General features: G+C 37.2%; 2 protein-coding genes across 3 annotated transcripts; one reads left to right on the forward strand and one right to left on the reverse strand.

Moving 5' to 3' along the window:
• Positions 1-302: 302 nt before the first annotated feature.
• Positions 303-7,642, forward strand: LOC113783378 (protein DEFECTIVE IN MERISTEM SILENCING 3). The gene is made up of 8 exons (XM_027329496.1): positions 303-633; positions 1,432-1,534; positions 1,662-1,776; positions 2,175-2,412; positions 2,692-2,883; positions 2,980-3,300; positions 4,254-4,479; positions 7,246-7,642. Exons 2-8 carry the CDS (start codon positions 1,463-1,465, stop codon positions 7,288-7,290), a joined length of 1,209 nt encoding a protein of 402 aa, XP_027185297.1. The 5' UTR covers positions 303-633; positions 1,432-1,462; the 3' UTR covers positions 7,291-7,642.
• A 405-nt stretch (positions 7,643-8,047) lies between these two features.
• Positions 8,048-14,765, reverse strand: LOC113782663 (BTB/POZ domain-containing protein At5g47800). 2 transcript variants are annotated; one of them, XM_027328539.1, is made up of 7 exons: positions 14,597-14,765; positions 14,402-14,472; positions 11,539-11,704; positions 11,357-11,426; positions 10,328-10,726; positions 9,500-10,222; positions 8,048-9,104 (listed from the first exon to the last, which is right to left on the reverse strand). In XM_027328539.1, the coding sequence occupies exons 3-7, from the start codon at positions 11,595-11,597 to the stop codon at positions 8,589-8,591; spliced, it is 1,767 nt and encodes a 588-aa protein (XP_027184340.1). In that variant the 5' UTR covers positions 11,598-11,704; positions 14,402-14,472; positions 14,597-14,765; the 3' UTR covers positions 8,048-8,588. The 2 variants fall into 2 exon arrangements, with proteins under 2 accessions (XP_027184340.1, XP_027184341.1); XM_027328540.1 differs by having other exon boundaries at positions 8,912-9,079.
• Between the last annotated feature and the right edge of the window lie 3,816 nt (positions 14,766-18,581).

Raw genomic sequence — 18,581 nt, forward strand, 5'->3', positions numbered from 1 at the left:
TATAAATAAAATCTCACATTTTCTCTCCTAAAAAAATCACTATGTGAAGTAGTGTGATGGATTCATGTTAAAAAGTGATTGAAAATTTAAATTGAGATCAAAATTTATCGACTTAATTTTATATGCAATCTCAATTTATCATTTTAAATATAAAAGAATAAAAAAATTCATTTGATGAAATATTTTCCATCTTTCTTAAACTGGTCTCTGAAATTACCTTTTTATCACTCGCGCGTAATGAAAATGTCCGTTAGGATCGAGGCCAGCGGCAGCGGGTGGGTCCAGCAACAGAGAGAGAGAGAGAGAGAGAGAGAGAGAGAGAGAGAGTGGAACAGCAACAGAGACGAGGGAGGGAGTAAAAGAGAGCACGGAAGGAAGGCAACACTGCCCAAGCGAAATCCGCCCCAACTGAGGAAGACTGGAGGAGGAGGAGGAGGCCTCTTCTTAGATCACACACTTGGCATGAAATTGATACTGAGAGTGAGGGAGAGTTGGTAGTGAATTGCGGAGTAACACAGTCTGATAGCGATACGGCGGCGGCGGGAGGGGTAACCACATTCTCCTCTCCTCCTCTACAGGATACAGACGACAGACTCCATTTTCACGATTTTGTCTCCTCTCTCTCTGCATATTGTAAGTTTGCCGCTGCATTTGGGATTGTACTTCCAATTTCTTTCTTCATTCTCTTCCATTTCCCTACGTTTTTTTTTTTTTTTTTTTTTATTGTTTAGTTGCCTAACATTATCATCCCACACTTACATTACATAGCTTCTACTGCTAATTGCTCTCTCTCAGGCTAGTGTTTGGGTTTTTTTTTCAGTATCTGAAATTTCCTGGATGCATGTAATGATGTCAGTTCTTGGTTTTCTAATTGGTCAATTTTAATTATATAAAGCTAAATATCTTATCAGTTTTAATTGGACGCATGCTTCATTCTCAATTTCCTATGTTCGTATCCATTTGATTGATGAATTTCTAGTTAGCAGCTACCCCATTCAAGTACTTGATTTGGGTCCCCAAATCCCCTATTTGTTTTCGCTGCTTTTTATGCCAACCCATTTTCCAACCCCTCCCAAACCACACTCCCCGTCTTAATTAAATATCTGCTGCTGAGCTGAAGTGGATTTTTTTTTTTTAAGTTGAGCTAAAGTGGATAATTTATACACTCTTTCTCCTTTTATGTGGTTTCCTCTATGCCTTTTTTAAATTTGCACTGCATTCAGGATCCTGTAATTTTGTTGGCCATCCAATCCAAAGGGGTTTTCTTGTTTTTGTTTGTCATCATAGTTCTATCTATATGGTTCTCCTCCTTTCCACGCCTAATCTGTCCTAAATTCATAATTCAGCCTTTTCATACAAAACTCCTCTTTTGTCGATCTTGTTCTGTCTTGCACCCAGCTTTTTATTAATACAAGGGCAACCACTGTACAGGATACGTTGCCATCTCAAGCTGTTTCCATACATGGCTGAAAAGATGGACGAAACCAGGAATGGAGCCTATTCTCAGCCACTTTCATTTGCCTACGATTCTAAGGTTGTCAAGGACATTCCCACTTACAAAGATGCCTGTGTGACTCCAACTTTGAGTTTTTCTAGCATACAGAATTGATTCTCTCAAATAATATGCTCAATATGGAATTTAATTCATGCTGACATTGCAGAAACTTGAAGATGACATTCATTGTCTGGGTCTTAAAATTAAACAACATGAGGACAACATCAAATATTTGAGGCAACAAGTTCACAGATTGGATGACTCGATTCTTGACATGCAAGGTATGTCTCTTCATTTCTCTTTCCACTCATTAAATCAGCATGTGTGGTATGTTGCCTCAATTTGTGCTCGAAAAAGGGTACTTCGAGTTCTGATTGTACAGTTTAGAGGAATAGATTAAGAAGATGAGGTCTTTGGAGCTGAGCATTTCTGTGATTAATCCTCATGTCTTCTCTAAGGATGCTATTTTGCCAATTCATTATTCTCTCAAGTTAGTAGTACGTTCATGGTTTTATCTTTTCCCAATAATTAAGTTCCTAGATCTATCAGTTCCTTGACATGTTTTGCTTCCTGTCTACCTTTGTTCCTATTCTTCAACTATATCTTTTACATACAATATACTGTGTGTTTATTCCCCACGCTGTTCTACGCTTCTGTCTGATAAGTTTTCTTTGTTTAGTTGCTCTTGGCAAGTATCATTCATCCAGTACGCACAGGATGGAGAATAAGGATCTTTCTCACGTGGGTAGTGAAGAGGAGATGGTTGAACATATTCTGGCACATGAGAATTCTGCTGCTGGCACATTATTTCAGCTGAAAGCTTGTCATGAATCTCATGCTTCTCATCTTGCATGGATGAAAGATGTGGTTGGCGTTGTTGCTACTCTTGGAAATGTTGAGGATGATAACCTTAGCAGGTTCGTTTGACATTGGAGTCCTTGTTTAAAATTCTCCATACTATCAACTGAACACGACTTTCTCTATTATCAAGCTTGGTATTGGATTATATAAGATGATGGCATTTAACTACAGAGCTTATACCAAAAACTATTTGGTTTACCAAGTTTCTGCTATGACTTTCATCTTTCAGCATATCATTATTTTGAATCCAAGTGTCTTGTGCTTCTCATTTCTGTGAAGCTAGTGTTACGAACTTGTTTTTTAGTTTGACAGTTTGTGTTAAATCTTAATCTTAGGCTTCTCTCAGAGTATCTGGGGACAGAAAAGATGCTAGCAGTTGTCTGCAAAACCCATAATTGTGTTAAAGCGCTGGAAGCGTATGATAAGGAAGGCTTCATAAGTAAGACTTCTGGTCTTCATGAACTTGGAGCTTCAATTGAAAGGCCTCTAGATGGTCGATTTCTAGCAATTTGCCTGGAAAACCTAAGGTTTGTGGTTGCCAGATTCATCTGTTCAGCACTTATTTGTTTCTGCATAAAGCGTTTCTCTCCTCTTAATTATACATCATACTGCCTTGTATACAGACCATTTGTTGGCAACTTTGTGGTCAATGACCCGCAGCGGAGGCTTGACATAGTAAAACCAAGATTACCTAATGGAGAAACTCCGCCTGGCTTTCTTGGATTTGCTGTGAATATGATCAACATTGACAAGAGCAACCTATACTTTGTCACAAGCAGTGGCCGTGGCCTGAGAGAGACTCTCTTCTATAGCCTCTTTTCCCGGTTGCAGGTGTACAGAACTAGGGAAGAGATGTTACGGGCTCTCCCATTTATGACTGATGCTGCTCTTTCTTTGGATGGTGGGATCATGAGAGGTGCTGGTATGTTTTGCCTGGGAAAAGGGTAAGAAGCTTTGTCTTGAAAAAACATTGGTCAACTTTGTCAAAAACTTATTTGGAAGGGGAAATATTTCTGATTGATATCTTTTAGAGAGTAAACAACTTGTGCCATTTTTGGAAGTTAATATTATGGTTCCTTTGAGTCCAATGTTACATATACTTCTCCTTCAAACTTGTTGATTTCCAACTCATATCATTGACTTGTTAACTTAAATGCATCATCAAATGAGCTGCTGTGGAAATCTACCTATAGAGTCCTAAATTTTTTTCCTCTGATATTTATGAGGTTCACATACCTATCCCTTTTGTTTCTTAAATGCTCTCTGATTTTTCCTGACTATCCGTGTTTTTGATGAAAATATACTGAAGGTGCTTTAATCCCTTTCTGATTTTTTAAATGGCCACATAGATTGCCTTTTTCATATTATATTTGTTTTTGTTTTGAAGCAGTAAAACAGGAAACTAAAGCGAGGCTTCTTCTTTTGATCAACTTCAGGAGACATTCTCATCTTTAGTGATTACTGAGCCCCATGAAAAGAGTAATGATCAGGGCTCTATCCAGGAGAGTGGCTTGGCAAAAGAAACTTATTATATTAGGAAGGAATACATAAAAATAAATGTGTGAAATGTATGTGTACCTAAAAATATTGGTGGTTGTGGTTTTGAATTCTCTGTGGATCTTTTAGGCCATTTACTTGACTACTTTGATTTGCTTTCTGGATGGAGACCTTGGCCCTTTGAATTGATCCATAAAGTAGAAGTTGATAGGCCTAATGCTTTAGTATTTTTAATTGCTGTCCATATGTTCCAAAGCTCAAAACACCAGAAAAGTGTCCACAAGTGAGGTAGCAAAGATGTAATCATCTAAAAACAAGTGTATCTGCGAATTTATCTATTGATCCCATATTCATTTCCTGATAGGCTGTTTTCTGTTGCTTTGAAATCGTGTGCATGCAGAAAAGACGTAGTTCTGAGGTTTCCCAAAAACTCAGGAAGGTCAAGTCTACCTAAAGAGTATTTTGAAACCGAAACTGCGATGAAGGAGGAGAAATGGAAAAAGGAAAGATTGTCGGAAGATATCCGAAGAGAACAAATAGTTTTGGACCAAGTGAAGTTCAATTATGAAATAAAGAAACAAGAGTTTGTCAAATACTTGGCTGAGAGCTCATCACATTCAACTCAGGTAATGCTGCTGCATGCTGCAAACAATTGTTCATGTTCTGAGTACTTTCATCCTTTGATGTACTCTTAATATTAAAAAAACTAGTTGTATGACACATTAGATGACCTTTAATATCTTTTCCTTCATAAAAGATTTTGCTGGATAGTCAGAAATGATTTTAGCATGATGCTCATTATTAGATTATGGTGTTTTGTATCTGAAAAATCCTTCATAAATGATCTATCGATGGGCAATCTCAAACATTTGAATGTTTGGTCTGAAATAATTTGGCTGACTTTGACTTCTCTTGCGCCATTTACATATCAAAACCAGATCATGATTTGGAAGTGCCTATAGCATCTGTAGTTAGCCATCTCTTCCAAGTATGAAAGTTTCACAGAAATTTCCCCTAACATTTGATTTCTGCAGAGGAAGGTTAAATGCATTTACACTCAAGAATTAGAGTCAGGACCATTGTTCACATCTTTTGGAAGACCAAAAACTCAATGAGACATTTTATAGTAGTTCCCAATTATTAATACATCCGCGAATGAAACTGAGAATGGAATTACTGAATCCAGATTCTCTTCCCAACGAAACCTCCGAAAAGAACTTTTCTTTTGCTTAAGCTATTAGGAATCACAGATAGGAAATTCAAATCTAACTAAATATAGCTCTGTTCAATTTGACATTTGGACTGAGAACCCTGAACGAAATGATCTTGCAGGATTTCTACTATTACATAATCATTAGTTTTTTAAGTTAATGCGTTAATATTTCATTGGCATGTCATGCATCGCTTGAAAAATTCCTAGAAACACAATATTTTGTTTTCCGAACAAGCAAGAAAAACTTCAATTTTGGTGTGGTCAACAATTAAATTGGGAAAAGGTTCTAACATTGACACTAGAAAATGTCCACAGAGATCAGTTAGTGGAACTTATAGCAAACTACTACTATTTCAGGTGAGTGCTTTTTATTGTTTTATGAGAAACTCCAAGAGACCCTCCAAATTATTCTAATTTTCTTTGTAAGTGAATTTAATGATTTCATCTGTTACATATATAACTACTATATGTCAAAGTTAGGGCTTGATGGACAAACACGTTTTCTCTAGTTCTGTAACTGTAGTAAACCAAGCCCCTCCCCCCAAAATTTTCTGTTAGTGGTAAAAGGGGATAGATCAGCTGTACAAAGGGGGATGAAAAGAGGTGGAGGGGATTTGAGCTCCTTCCACCTGGCCTTGGGCAAGCATTTAGTGCAACTGGACCAAACCACCACTGGTTGACCCTTCCTTTCATGTTCATATAATGTTACATGAATGTCAACTTGGTGTTTATGAGAGCATAAACATGCTCTGAATTTGAATATCACCCTTAAGAATATTATAGGATATTGTAGGGAACCTTGTAATCACGCCATACATCAAAAAAGAGGTTAGTGGAATTAGCTCCTTACCAAAAGGTGTAGGATCAGTGATTACTCTATTTGCAGCTTATAGCAAAAAACTTGAAAACGGTTCTCTTGATAACTTTCATTTTTTTTTGAAATGGATACTCTAAATTTGGAGAAGAATTTAATACATCATTAAAATTTCTCATTCAATTTATTTACCATCATACCAAATTAAAAACCTAAATTGGTAGTAGATTCACATGAGGATTGTTTAGGTTCAAATCTGGAAGAATATCTGAAAGTCAAATTCAAATATGATGGCTTATTACAAATTATTACAAATTTGAATTGAGCATTAGTGTTATACGTCATGTACTTTTATTATATATAAGGACTAGGTGAGTATGTTTGTCCACATTGAACATGACACGTATCCAGTTGAACGTAGTAGATTTGATTTTTTGAACTCTTTTATGCATGAATCCTGGGTCTCACTAAATGCTAGGATCTTCTATTACTAGGATCCCATCCAAATTAACTAATCTTTATGAACAAGTGGTAAAATGATTCAACTATTTAATAGTTGTATTTTAATCAATCAGGAATGCTTTTCTTTGAAAAGATAGTTGATAATGTCATGTTCGGTAAAGACACGGTCCTTTGTTTATGGTTCTTTAAATATATTCACATTCCAATTTGTTAGGGAATATACAAATTACCTGGGAAGGTAAATAAATGGCTCATGAGCACAAGTAGGAATGCAGTGCTATCAAACCTGCCTGCAGGATAGGGAATTTAGGCTGAGGACAAACCGAATATGTTAGTTTAGAGACTAAATTGAGGAAATTAAGCGAATAGGGTCGAAATGAACCTTGTCAAACCTAGGAGCTTCCTCGATGGTTTACCCAAAACTAAAACATATTTCCTTGGAAGATAACAGAATGAGTATTACAAGTTTATAACACAGAGGACCTAAGAGAAGATTGTTAGCTATTGGAAAAACTCTAGTTTGGCTTAGTTCAGTCTTTATTAGTATCGCCTCTAATATGATGATTATAAATTGGACTAGTTTTGTGAATTCTTATAGTAAATAACACAAATGAGTTGGATGCAGGTAAATAGGACATGGAGAATCTTACATATAACATGATTTGATTGTCTTGATAAACAACACAGTTAAAAAAAAAAATTGTGTTTGGTGATCAATTTATTCATGTGCAATACATTTACTCTTATGTTGCCTTTGACTAAAGACATGTTCAAGACTAGTACTCAGGAATTGACTGTCAGCTGGCTATATTATTTGAAGCATTTATTGTTTTATTGATTATGGACCATTGTCCAGTTCATATTTTCTTGACAAGATCTAAACTATGATCTCTTTACATGCAGCACCAGCTTCAGTCTGAACGCGAGAGATTGACCCCAAGATCATAACGGTACCGAATCAAAGATCCAGCTGGAGTCTCAGACTAGATGAGCAGCATATTTCAGAAGCTTGTTCTCTTGGTTAACTCGTTTCCTCGTTCTCTTGGTTAACTTGTATTTTGAATTTGTCAATCTTGTGAATCACACTCATTTTTTACTTGAGGAGTTGAAACTTAAGAGAGGCTCTTGGCTTATCTGTGGGCAAATTTTTGTGCATGTATTGCCCATTGTACACAAAGTAGTTTGTACACATCAAGAGATTCGGTTGCAGTGGCCTTTACTGCCTGCCAACTTCTTGGCAACTGTACAGTATCTTCTTTTGGTTTTGCATTTTATTGATGCGGTACTCAAATTTGCTTGACCTCGATGTGAGAAATTTATTTAATTCCTTGATTTTTCTTTTGATGTGTTGGAATAAACATTAGGTTCATCATTGTCGTTCAGAAATGATATGTTCGTATAAAGGCTAATCTAACAGAGTAGTAGTTTTATTATGAAATGTTGATATTAATTTCAGTTTACATGTTATATCAGATAGATTAGACCTGGTTATCATGGTGGGAATGGTAGGTAGGGTTCTCTCTGCAGAAAAACTGACGCCTTTTACCTGTAAAGTTTCCTGTAAGTGTTTGTATTGTGTTTTTTTTTTTTTTTACAGTCTATTATGGAGCGTGGAAGATAAAAGGTCTAAAACTCTACATACAATTTCTCACATAATGTGGGTGCTGTTTTGTTGATTTACACAGAAGAACTAGAGATACCACTGTTATCAAACGAGGGAATTATTCAGTGAAGGAACTTTAAGAGTGTGATGCAACTTAAACAAGAAAAAGCTACAGATCTTAGCACCTAAAGAGGAAAATCTCTAAGTGGTTTAGGCCCCAAATGGAGCAGATATGGAGTAGTTTCTTCTGCTGGACAATCATGTCGGAAATCATGCTTCAACAATAGAAGAAAAGCATTACTAAATACGGTAAACATATTGCTGAATGGTTACTTGCTGAAGTGTACTTGAGTAAACATATTGCTGAATGGTTTCTTGCTGAAGTATACTTGAGTTCTCCGCTGAAACGTGGAAAGAATTTACCATTGAGTCACTCCGCTACCTGCTACTAGGATATAGCTTTAATGGAGTTTTTTGAGTCACTCCTTCAGTGAGCAACAGCTTCAATGGACTACTGGGAATAGTTTCAATTTGAGTGCTGTACAAATTGGTGATCGGCATGTCCAAAGATGAGCTCTGATTAGAAATCTGCGTTTTATTTATCTACAGGAGAATATACTCGACTACGTTTGTGCTAGCTCTCTCAGCTTTTACCCTGGCTGTGGTGCGATCCTGTTCTCCTGGCTAAGATCTGGAGATGCTCGGGCTTACTCCCGTTATTGCGGTCTCTGACTTCCTTGCCTTTCCTTGAATCTCTTACGGCACCATCGTGTCTAGGAGTGTCTGATGTGGGTTCCATGCCCGGCCTGCCATCTGACTTGCTCAAATTTTTATTTACTCGTTTGCTTGCAACGGGTGCATGGTGTTTGAGTCCCTCTGCTTCAGGTGATTCTTTACTTGAACGCAATTTAGGTTTGCTCATATCATCCGTGCAAAGTTGTGAGATCTGTTGCCAGCTGCGAAATTGCTCTCCAGTTGGAAGTTTTTGATCTTTTCCCCTGTAGCCTCTTCCTTGGTCGAAGAAGAGTGCCTGCACAATAGTTCTCAAAGGTAGATTCTCATTTCTCACTGCATGCAAACGTATCTCCGGAGGCAACTTCTGGCAGTCAAGAATGCGGCAGAGCTGCTTCTTATCTGCTTTGGCCAGACCAGGATGCTCCTGGGCAGACATTTGTGAGCAACTAGCAGTGTAGACAGTGAAGATATACACAAGCATTTTTTTTTTTTTTTTTAAAAAAGCGTGCATTTATTTGGTCGTCCTGCATGCATTTTATGTTTGATAAATTAACATGGAATTGAAATGCTCCAAAGGCAAATATTGCATGCTTCTCATTCTTTTTTTTCTTTGCCCCACAAAGCATTCCATTTAATGGTCAACTAGATAGTGCGTGCACACAAACTATACTATCTATTCTTTCCTGTGTCCGTGTTTAGTTGCAGTCAAATTACGGCATCATGGCTACACAAACACTAGTAGTAGCAGGTTTTGAGAGAACAAGGAATCTGCTGTTGGCATTTGTGCCCAAGTCCCATTTCATGACGATTGAAGCTTACCTTGAGATAAATGTTGATTGCCTTGTACAGTTGATCATGCTGAGGTCGCGCAATTTCTGGAACAGCTTCAGCTAATGAAACCACTTTCTGCACCGGCATATTGACATCCATTGCGACCGCTTGAAGATAAGAGTCAACGAGCTTTCCCACATTAATGATTGACTTAATGGATTGCCTCTCTCTTGATCGTCTCTTCCACAGCCTCAAGAAACTTTCTAGTAGTGCCCCAACCAAGTCAATGTCATAGGAATAATGATCATCACAATTACAAGAGGGAACCAGCAGGTCATTCGGCTTTGCCTCCTCTAGTTGCTGGCCTGATCTCCGTATGAGTTCAGCCTTTATTACTGGAGAAACCCCTAGGAGATTTGCCAAGCTGAGGAGTCTCAGTAGGAATCCGACTGAGACAGATCCTCCATCTACCGGAATCAAGCTAACAATGGTTTCAAGGATTTGCTGTTTCCTTTGGGCAGATTGGGCACCTGAACTTTCAGAAGATCCACTGGTCTTTGTAAGATCTGGTAGCCAACGACATGCATAGACGTGCAAAGCTTCACCAATCAGCTGAGGAGGTAGAATGTTGGTGGACCTTACGGCAGCAATGATGCATCTGAAGAGGTCTAAATCAAGGTCAGATACATCCTCTGTCCACCAGTCTCGTGGTACGGAATGGTGACCTTTTCGTTCATATCCCAGCCTAGTGTAAGTGAAGGACCATGTGACCTACAAATGTCCTTTACGCAAATTAAATACTAATGTCTAAAATGGAAGATATTGGCTAGTCTTTGGAGCCAATCAGAATAAATTAGGATTCAGAATATCTCTGACCTTTGCTGGAGGTTTCAGTATTTTCTCAAGAATAGAGTCAATGCATCTTCTAATGATCCCAAGATTCTCTGACCACTCAGGAACCATTCCAGTGCTCCGCAATGTGACAATGGAATCTTTCCAGCCTTCCAGAATGCACGAAGTGAAGAAAGCCTCTAGCTTTGCAACGAAGTTTCCCTTCTCAACTGCTTCAGTCATTCGGAGGAACTTTGCAGCACAGAAAGCAGATACAAAATTATGAGCACTGAGATTGATTGTGATTCCATAGCAAAATTTTGCACACAGCTCGAAAGCATTTTCTCCTCCAGGAATATCATGCAGCTCAAGAGTAACATTTCCAGATTCCTCAGAGACTGAGCAAAGTTGTTGCAGGAGGCCACACTTTGGAAGTAGCGGAAGCTGCAGTTGGAAAAAATTCTAGAACTCATGCACAGGATCCTAATAATCGCAAGTGTAAATGCGAAAAATGGTATGCTTCCGTAGCTTGCAGTAGGAACAGGAGTCATTTAATGTGCATAAAATTCTCTTTGAGTTAAAAATGGTCCAGGGATTGTTTGTTTTTCAAAAACCAGTTGCGTAAAATCAGGTTATGACGATGAATCTCCGAGATTGGCATATTAAAAGGTGCAAGACATGCTGTTCTTGTCCCTTGTCCTTTTCTTATTAATCCTCGGGTAGCCTTGGGCTCCTATATATTCCGCATACTGATTTGTTATGACAGTTGTGAATGTCCTGAGGCTTGTGATAGTGATTCTCACTTCTCGGCTCGGCTACCATTTTCGTCTCGTAGATTCATACGCTATCCTATTATGGATATCTCATGTTTCCTCATTGCTGAGTATACTGTGAGTTCTATCTAATACCTTTCAAATTCTCATTGCAGTACAGCTTTTTGGGTTGCGCCTATTGGTTTCCATTATGAAGCCAAACCATCACATCACACAAGGGGAACGAACATATATATAGAACTCAAAACATAACAAATCCTTTTTCTTTTCTTTTTTCCCTTTTCCTATGTATCATTCATACCTTATGAAGGTGATATGAAATGTTGTTGATGCGAACAGTGAGGTCAGTAGGCACCCCTGAAATTACAGTCCTGCATCAATATTTACGAAACAGATTGCGTTAGGCAGATACATTTCTATTAATTTTATCATGATGGCAACCTAGTTCCGTTCCAATTTTTGCTTAAGATTCATGCATTGTACCTGGTGGCCTCTTCTGTATAGAAGGTGTCCGGTCTTGTCCCAAGCTTCATAAATTTCATTCTGGCTGCTTTGCTTTTTTTTTTTCCTTTTACTTTTTTCTACTGTGTTGCATTAAGCATTTCAGAAATGGCATAAGCTGCAATCTGGACTCGGTGTGCTCAAATTTCTGAAACATTGAAAGTCGAATATATCTCGTCATCAGTTGAACTCAGCCTGAAAGCATCTATCCGTAGCTGCATGCGGGAATTAATTCAAAGTAAAAGAGTGCAGATATGATGTCAATTGGACGTTAGTTTGTATACATCCTCAGAATAGGCTGTTAGAGAAGAGAAAGGACTCTTATCTCAATAATATATCATGCACACAAATTAACACTTAAAAAAAAAGGCAATTGGATATGAGCAGACTAAGTAGTATGCAAGAATCGAGCATCAAACAGGAAGATGCAGAAGGAATGAGATTTTGCTAGTAGATACCATACCAGCGGATGATGCAATGCAATCGAGGGAGAATGTTTTATTAATTTCCGTAAAAATGATTTTGATCCTCCATTATAAGTACTAGGAATGGGAATAGGACAAAGGCGAACAACTGCTTCAGTTTCGGATGTCCTAATACGCTTTCTGAGCTAGCTAGAAAAGCTTCGGTGACCACCGAGCTACAGAAGAGCTATACAAGATGGAAGAAAAAGTACAAATCGATCTGCAGAAGACAGGAAAAACTTAGTGGAAATTGGAAGAAAGATAAAAAGTAGTGTATTAATTACAGCAATATAGCTTATACCATGCATTTCTTTGCTGACTTCAGATTATTCCTTTGAGATGCAACCCTAAATTCTTTCTTTCTTCCAGTAGTATGATGTTACTCCTTGTATTCCATTTACCATGGAGTAAAAGAAGAAGAAGAAGAAGAAGAAAACAAACATACATTGGAAACACCGACTCCAACTTTTGGGCTGTCATATTGCACTTTAATCTGGATGATTAATGCCAAAAAAAAAAAGAAATGTAATAGGACTAGGATTATATATGACCGCCTAGCTAGGAAGGTACTATACATATATATATATATATGTATATCTTCAACTTCAATATTACAAGTGTTTGTTAGCTAGGACAAGGATTAGTAAGTAATACCCTGCAGGGCCTAGGCCCCATCATTCCCAACTCACCTTATAATTACGGTCGTCCTCCTCATACGATACGATACGGCATCTCATTTCTGACTACTCTGGGAATTAAGAAGAAGAGGTAACATATATAACATCGTGATTCATGATGATTTGCTGAAAACAGGACGGCATTTTATGTTCATCCCGCGGGGGGGATACTACTACTCTTACATGTATTAATTTTTCATTTCTACCTACCTACCTCTATGTGGTTTCTTTCATTTATAAACTCCTCAAATCCTAAGTAATTGGCATTCATTTGCATCAGAACTAAACAAAGTGAAGTTAACACTACTACTACGCATATATAATATAACGTTTAAGAAAAAAAGGAAATTAAGATAAAAAAATAATGATTAATTTTGGATCCTCTGCTGCATGCTTTGCCGTTAACTTACTGATGCGAGAGCGTGGAATAAGAAGATCGATAATATATGGTGCTAAATAAAACCTCAAACATAATGATGAAGTATAAACCAAATGCAAAACATTATCAATTAGGAGAATACTTATATATATACATACAGTAAGCATTGTAACGTAAGAGAGAAGATTAATTAATTAAGCACAAAAATCTTTTCAATCTTGCACGTACGCTTGTATATGTATATATGTATATGTTCGGCCAATATTAGATCGAGTACGTATAACGACTAATCTAAATTGTTGAACAGTTAGTATTAAATGTATTGGAGCCTGCAGCAGGTACTCAGACTGATCCTTAAAGACATAACGTGATCTGTAATTGCACTTTGGTCCTCAGAAATGCATTGCATGCAGAACGTAATCCTCATCTCATAATTTAATTACTCTTCTACGCGACACGCGGGCTCCATCGCAATATTCCTCCGACGCCCACAATGGCTGTTGCCTTGCAGTTGTCGGGAGGGAAGAAGGAGATCGATGCAGCGGCTAATTAAGAGAAAAGGAAAATGGATGGATGGACTTAAAATGAACAGCAGCCCAGCCAAAAATAAAGAGGATTTTTTCCTTTTTTTCTGTTTACAAAAAAAATAAATACTCCATTCTTTTGCTACTACTCCATATATTATCATGTCGTTTCTCCAAAAAGAAAGGGAAAAAAATGGTAAGCAACTGACACGTTATCAATCCATTCATTTTGAAAGAAAGAAGTGTCTCTAGCTAGTCAGTCCCTTCTGCTTGTTCCTATATATATATATTAGAGAGAGAGAGAGAGAGAGAAGCAAGTAGTATAGTAGCAAATTTCTAGTAGTAAATCCCAATTCCCGTGAGTAATTAAAGTACTAGTAGAAGCTAGCGTTGGTGAGCGTGCCAGTAATTATGCACCAACAATCATTGGGAATTCAACTGGAAAATTAAAATCCGAAGAAGGGGACGAATCTGCTCTTAGCTAGCAGGCAGGTGCGTAGCTAGTTGTCGACTAGTCCCCCGCCTGGCTTCTTTGTCCATACTCGATTGGATTTTCTTTTCTTCGTAAGGTCGCTCACTCACTACTAGCCTACTACTTTCTCTACAAAAAGAAAAAGAAAAAGAAAAAGAAAAGGACACAAACACGAGCGCGCGCACAGTAATTGTATTATTATTATTATTATAACAGGATTCCTTTTTCCTTGCGAAATACATTTAAGTCACTCAACCATCCATCTCAAATCATTTGAACTGATGCAATTAAAACAGCAAAAGCATGGAGCTAATTGGAGATGAACATACCAAAATATTCTTGTTAAGAACCACCCGGAATCTTAACTCAGACCGCCACCGTCCGCAAAGTTTGGAGGAGGCTGCAAGAGAAGAGAATCACCACCACTCAGGTGTAAGAAAATAAACATGCTTGGATCAATGCTTTGTATAAAAACGGGAAGGGGGGGAAAAGAAAAAAGAGCAGGCAGGATAGAAAGGACGGACGGAATATTTGGTTTGTCATGCATGTAATGATGAGTCCAGAGAGAGAGAGAGAGAGGGAAGAAGGCCGCCGATATGTGGAGTTGGACACTAAACCCTACAAAAGATGTAGGACTGTTGGAGGGAGCAAAGACCAGAAAAGATCGAGCGCTGCGTAGCATTCTACATCGATCAAGTGCTACGCTGGCTAGGCTGCTAGCTAGTCTCTCCTACAACTAAGCATCCCTTTTTTCTTTGGGGTGGGCTGGGGTGGACTGGGGGGGGTTCGAGGATAAGGGTTGGCGGGGGAATCTAGCAATTACACGGAGGATAGCTTTGGGCATGGGGGGCTTTGCTCTTACATGGGAGTAGTCAACTTAGTAATGTATCAAAAGCACGTTATCATTATCTACTTGAATAGAATGGGAAAAAGGTGAAAAGGAGTGGCTTTCCTAATTTCCCCCCTGCCCTGAATATGTACCCACAAATGACTGAAATGCATTTCTCCCTACATAATATTTAGATAAGCTTGATCTACGTTTTCGTACTGTATGACGAAAGAAAAAAAAATTTGATGTTGGATGATATATGAGAACGAAAGAAAACTTGTGAGTTTGCATGGATTAGATGATTTCCAAAATATTTTTTAAAAAACTTTTTTAAAACATATTTAAATGTTTTGAATATGTCCCTCCTCCTTCTACCCTCCACTCTCAACTTTTCATCACCACCCCCTCTTCTATGCCTACTTCTTCTCACTATCGCCCTCTCCTCTATTTTCCTGCCCTTGCATGCCACATTTTTCCCTTCTTCTTTACCATTCTCTTTGAGGAAGAGGGGGAAGAGAAGGAAGAGAATGATGAAAGGAGGAAAGAGAACATGGTAGGTAGGAGAGGGTGGCGGAGGAGGTGACCGACATTTGGAGGGAATGAGAGGGCGGCAGAGGATAAGCAGTGGTGGTGAAAAGAGAGGGTCGCATGTGGGTAGTGGTGGAGAAAGAAAGGGATTTCTTATTTGCATTTTTTTAATAAATTTTTATTTGTTTGTAAGGTATATTTAAAGTGTTTTTAGGGTGTTTTTAAAGTGTGTTACTGTAAACGTATATTTGAAAAATTAAGTTTTGCCAAAGACTTGTATCCATACATACCTATATAATCATTGGATGTATGGTTTGGTCTTTATGAAATGGAGTTAATAAATTAAAGGGAGAAATGCAAGTTTGACCCTTAATATTTGGCTTGGGTACTAAATTATTCTTAATGTTTCAACTAAAATAAATATGGTCCACTAAATTTTTTATTTTAGGCATATCCAGTGCAATTGGCATAAATTCAGCAATGACTAATCGTTAATACATATCAAATTACCATTACTTAACAATTTTCACTTTCTGCTTTTATGGTCCCTAGCGTTTTGTTTACTTGTCTAAATTTTAAATACTAACATTGAGGTTTTACGATGAAGTGAGATGTGAATTAGAATGAAATTGCATTCAATGACCGAAACATTAAGAAGGGTAGGGATACGCAGGCCGAACATTTTTCCCTAAATGAATGAAACCTACATTGGTAATTCCCTTCCACTACCGCTAAGTCCAACAACTGTTATAGGTGCTTGGAAGTGAAAGAAGGGTAGGGACGTGAGTCTCGGCATGAGTGAACCGATTCGTCCATGTAGTGGGACCTTTTAGAGTGATCCCATGTAACAATCTCATCATACTTCTCCCCACTAGCTCATGGTTATAGGCGCTTGGTATATTCCCCTTTTCTTCTTCTAGGTGACTAGGAGGCCATGGTTCTGGCTGGTTGCTTCTGATTTTCTGTCGGCCACGTAGTTTGCATTGTGCCGCATGATCTTTCACTGGGTACATACACTGATGCATGATCGGCCTAGTCTGATTAGACTGGTGGGGGAGTTGACAGAGATGATCATAGTGGGATTATACCCGTAACGCATGCTGCCATTGTGGAAGGCAGACAGAATCAGAAGCAAATATTCCTTCCTTGCTGGTCTGCGTCTGTCACCCAATAATCTGTACATGTTTGGATTGTTATTTTGTAGAGTTTCGTAGAAAAATGTATTGTAATAATTTGATATATATATATTAGAGTTGGCAATTTGTCCCAAGTCCCAATGGGCTACCCATGCCCAAAGGAACTTTGGGCGGGATGGGTATTATAATTTGGTATTGGGTTTAAGTTGGGACACATCCCAACTATACCCATTAATGAATGGGAAAGGATGGGAAATACTTGGGTACCCATTGGGCTCAAATGGCAAGGGCTCCGTTTGGATTAGCTGTTTTTGGTAGGTGTTTTTGAAATATTTTATTGTAGCAGTGTTTATGAAAAATTTTTACTATAAAATTTTTTTGAAATATTTGATATATTAATATGGATGGGATGTTTCTTGAGTTATTGTATATTACTGTAACATTGTATTTGAAAAACTTATTTTTTGAAAAAAAAGTCAATCCAAACGGAATCTTAGATTCAAAAATTATCTTTAACAATTTTTATAGTCATACCAGCGAATATAATCTAGTAGTCTTCCTAGTCATTATCCACAAGAATTTCCAGCATTTCAGTTAGTTTAGACCTGTCATCCTTGGACAATGATAAGGATAAATATTCAACATCCTAAGGACCTTGGCCATCTTGATATATGTTGGAATATGGTTGTATATCTATCTTTTCCTTTATTTGTTAATCCAATTTTTGGTGGGAATCTTGAGTATAAAGCACTTGCATGTTTATTTAATAAAACTAAAAGAAATTTAATAAATCAAAAATATTAAAATTATATAAAAATAAAAAATGAATTAAAGGAAAAAAAATATGTAGAAAATGGATTTGGGTATTGGGCGGGATCAATCTAAACCCATCCCAAAATGATCCCGCCCAAGTTAGTCCCAAAACACATATGGGTAAGGTTGGGCCCAAACCCATATGACTCGGTTCCATCTCAAACCCAAGCAAATCCCGCCCATCCCGCCCATTTTGCCACCTCTAATATATATACGAGATGAAAAGGTAATTGAAAGATGTGTTTATGAAAAATTTTTAGTATAATTTTAGAAACCTCTCCAACATTTCTCATAATATCACTGAGTGCTCCTTAGATTTTAAAATCTCAAGTATCTTTCTTCGATTGACATCTCTTATAGTAATATTTTAGTCCCTTTAGACTTAGAGGGGAAGCGAGAAAGATAAAATCTTTGTTTCAATACTACCCTTATGTTATCCTACTTATGAAGCTTACAATAACAATAAAAACATAAATAAGATTAAAAAAATAAAAAGATGTAAATAAGAGTGGTTATGAATACAATGACAGGTAATTTTGTAGATATACAATAACTAATACCTAATATAACACATGATTTTTAACCCAAAAAAAAAGGATATTCCTAGATATATATTTGGTCATTAGATCGTTTTTTGTTATTTATAAAAAAAATTTCCATAGATAGAATTTATATTACAAACCACATGTATAAAGAGATTATTCTAATTTTCAATGCAACTTAAACTACATCATGTATTTAAACATATTTCCTAAAAAAATTTTCTTGACTTCCTTATAACTGTCCGCGAAAATTTTCAATGCGTTAATTATTCACCAAAATCTTCCTAAGTGATTGACTTTGATTAGATTTAATTTATCCACATCATTTGCTGTCCTACCACTATCTCGATATAGAGAAATACAAACCAATATTAGATAACAATTTATTTTTTTAATCTACATTTTTGGTTTAAAAATTTTATTTGGTTTTGGCTTTTTGGTTTTAAATAGTTATTAAGAGTAAGGGTAATGTTGTCAAATTGTGACATTTGATAGGAATATTTAGTCTTGTCAAACTAACATGGAAAGTAAGTGAGATTTTTAAAATTTTAGGGGAGTTGAGTGATATTATGAAAAATCTCAAGGGAGATTTATGAAATTATTCCAAATTTTTTTTAGGGAAAAATTACTTTCTAAAAAATTTTCCTTTGTAGCCGCGTCA

Source organism: Coffea eugenioides, chromosome 9 (assembly GCF_003713205.1).
Source record: "Coffea eugenioides isolate CCC68of chromosome 9, Ceug_1.0, whole genome shotgun sequence".
Classification (NCBI taxonomy): Eukaryota; Viridiplantae; Streptophyta; class Magnoliopsida; order Gentianales; family Rubiaceae; genus Coffea; species Coffea eugenioides.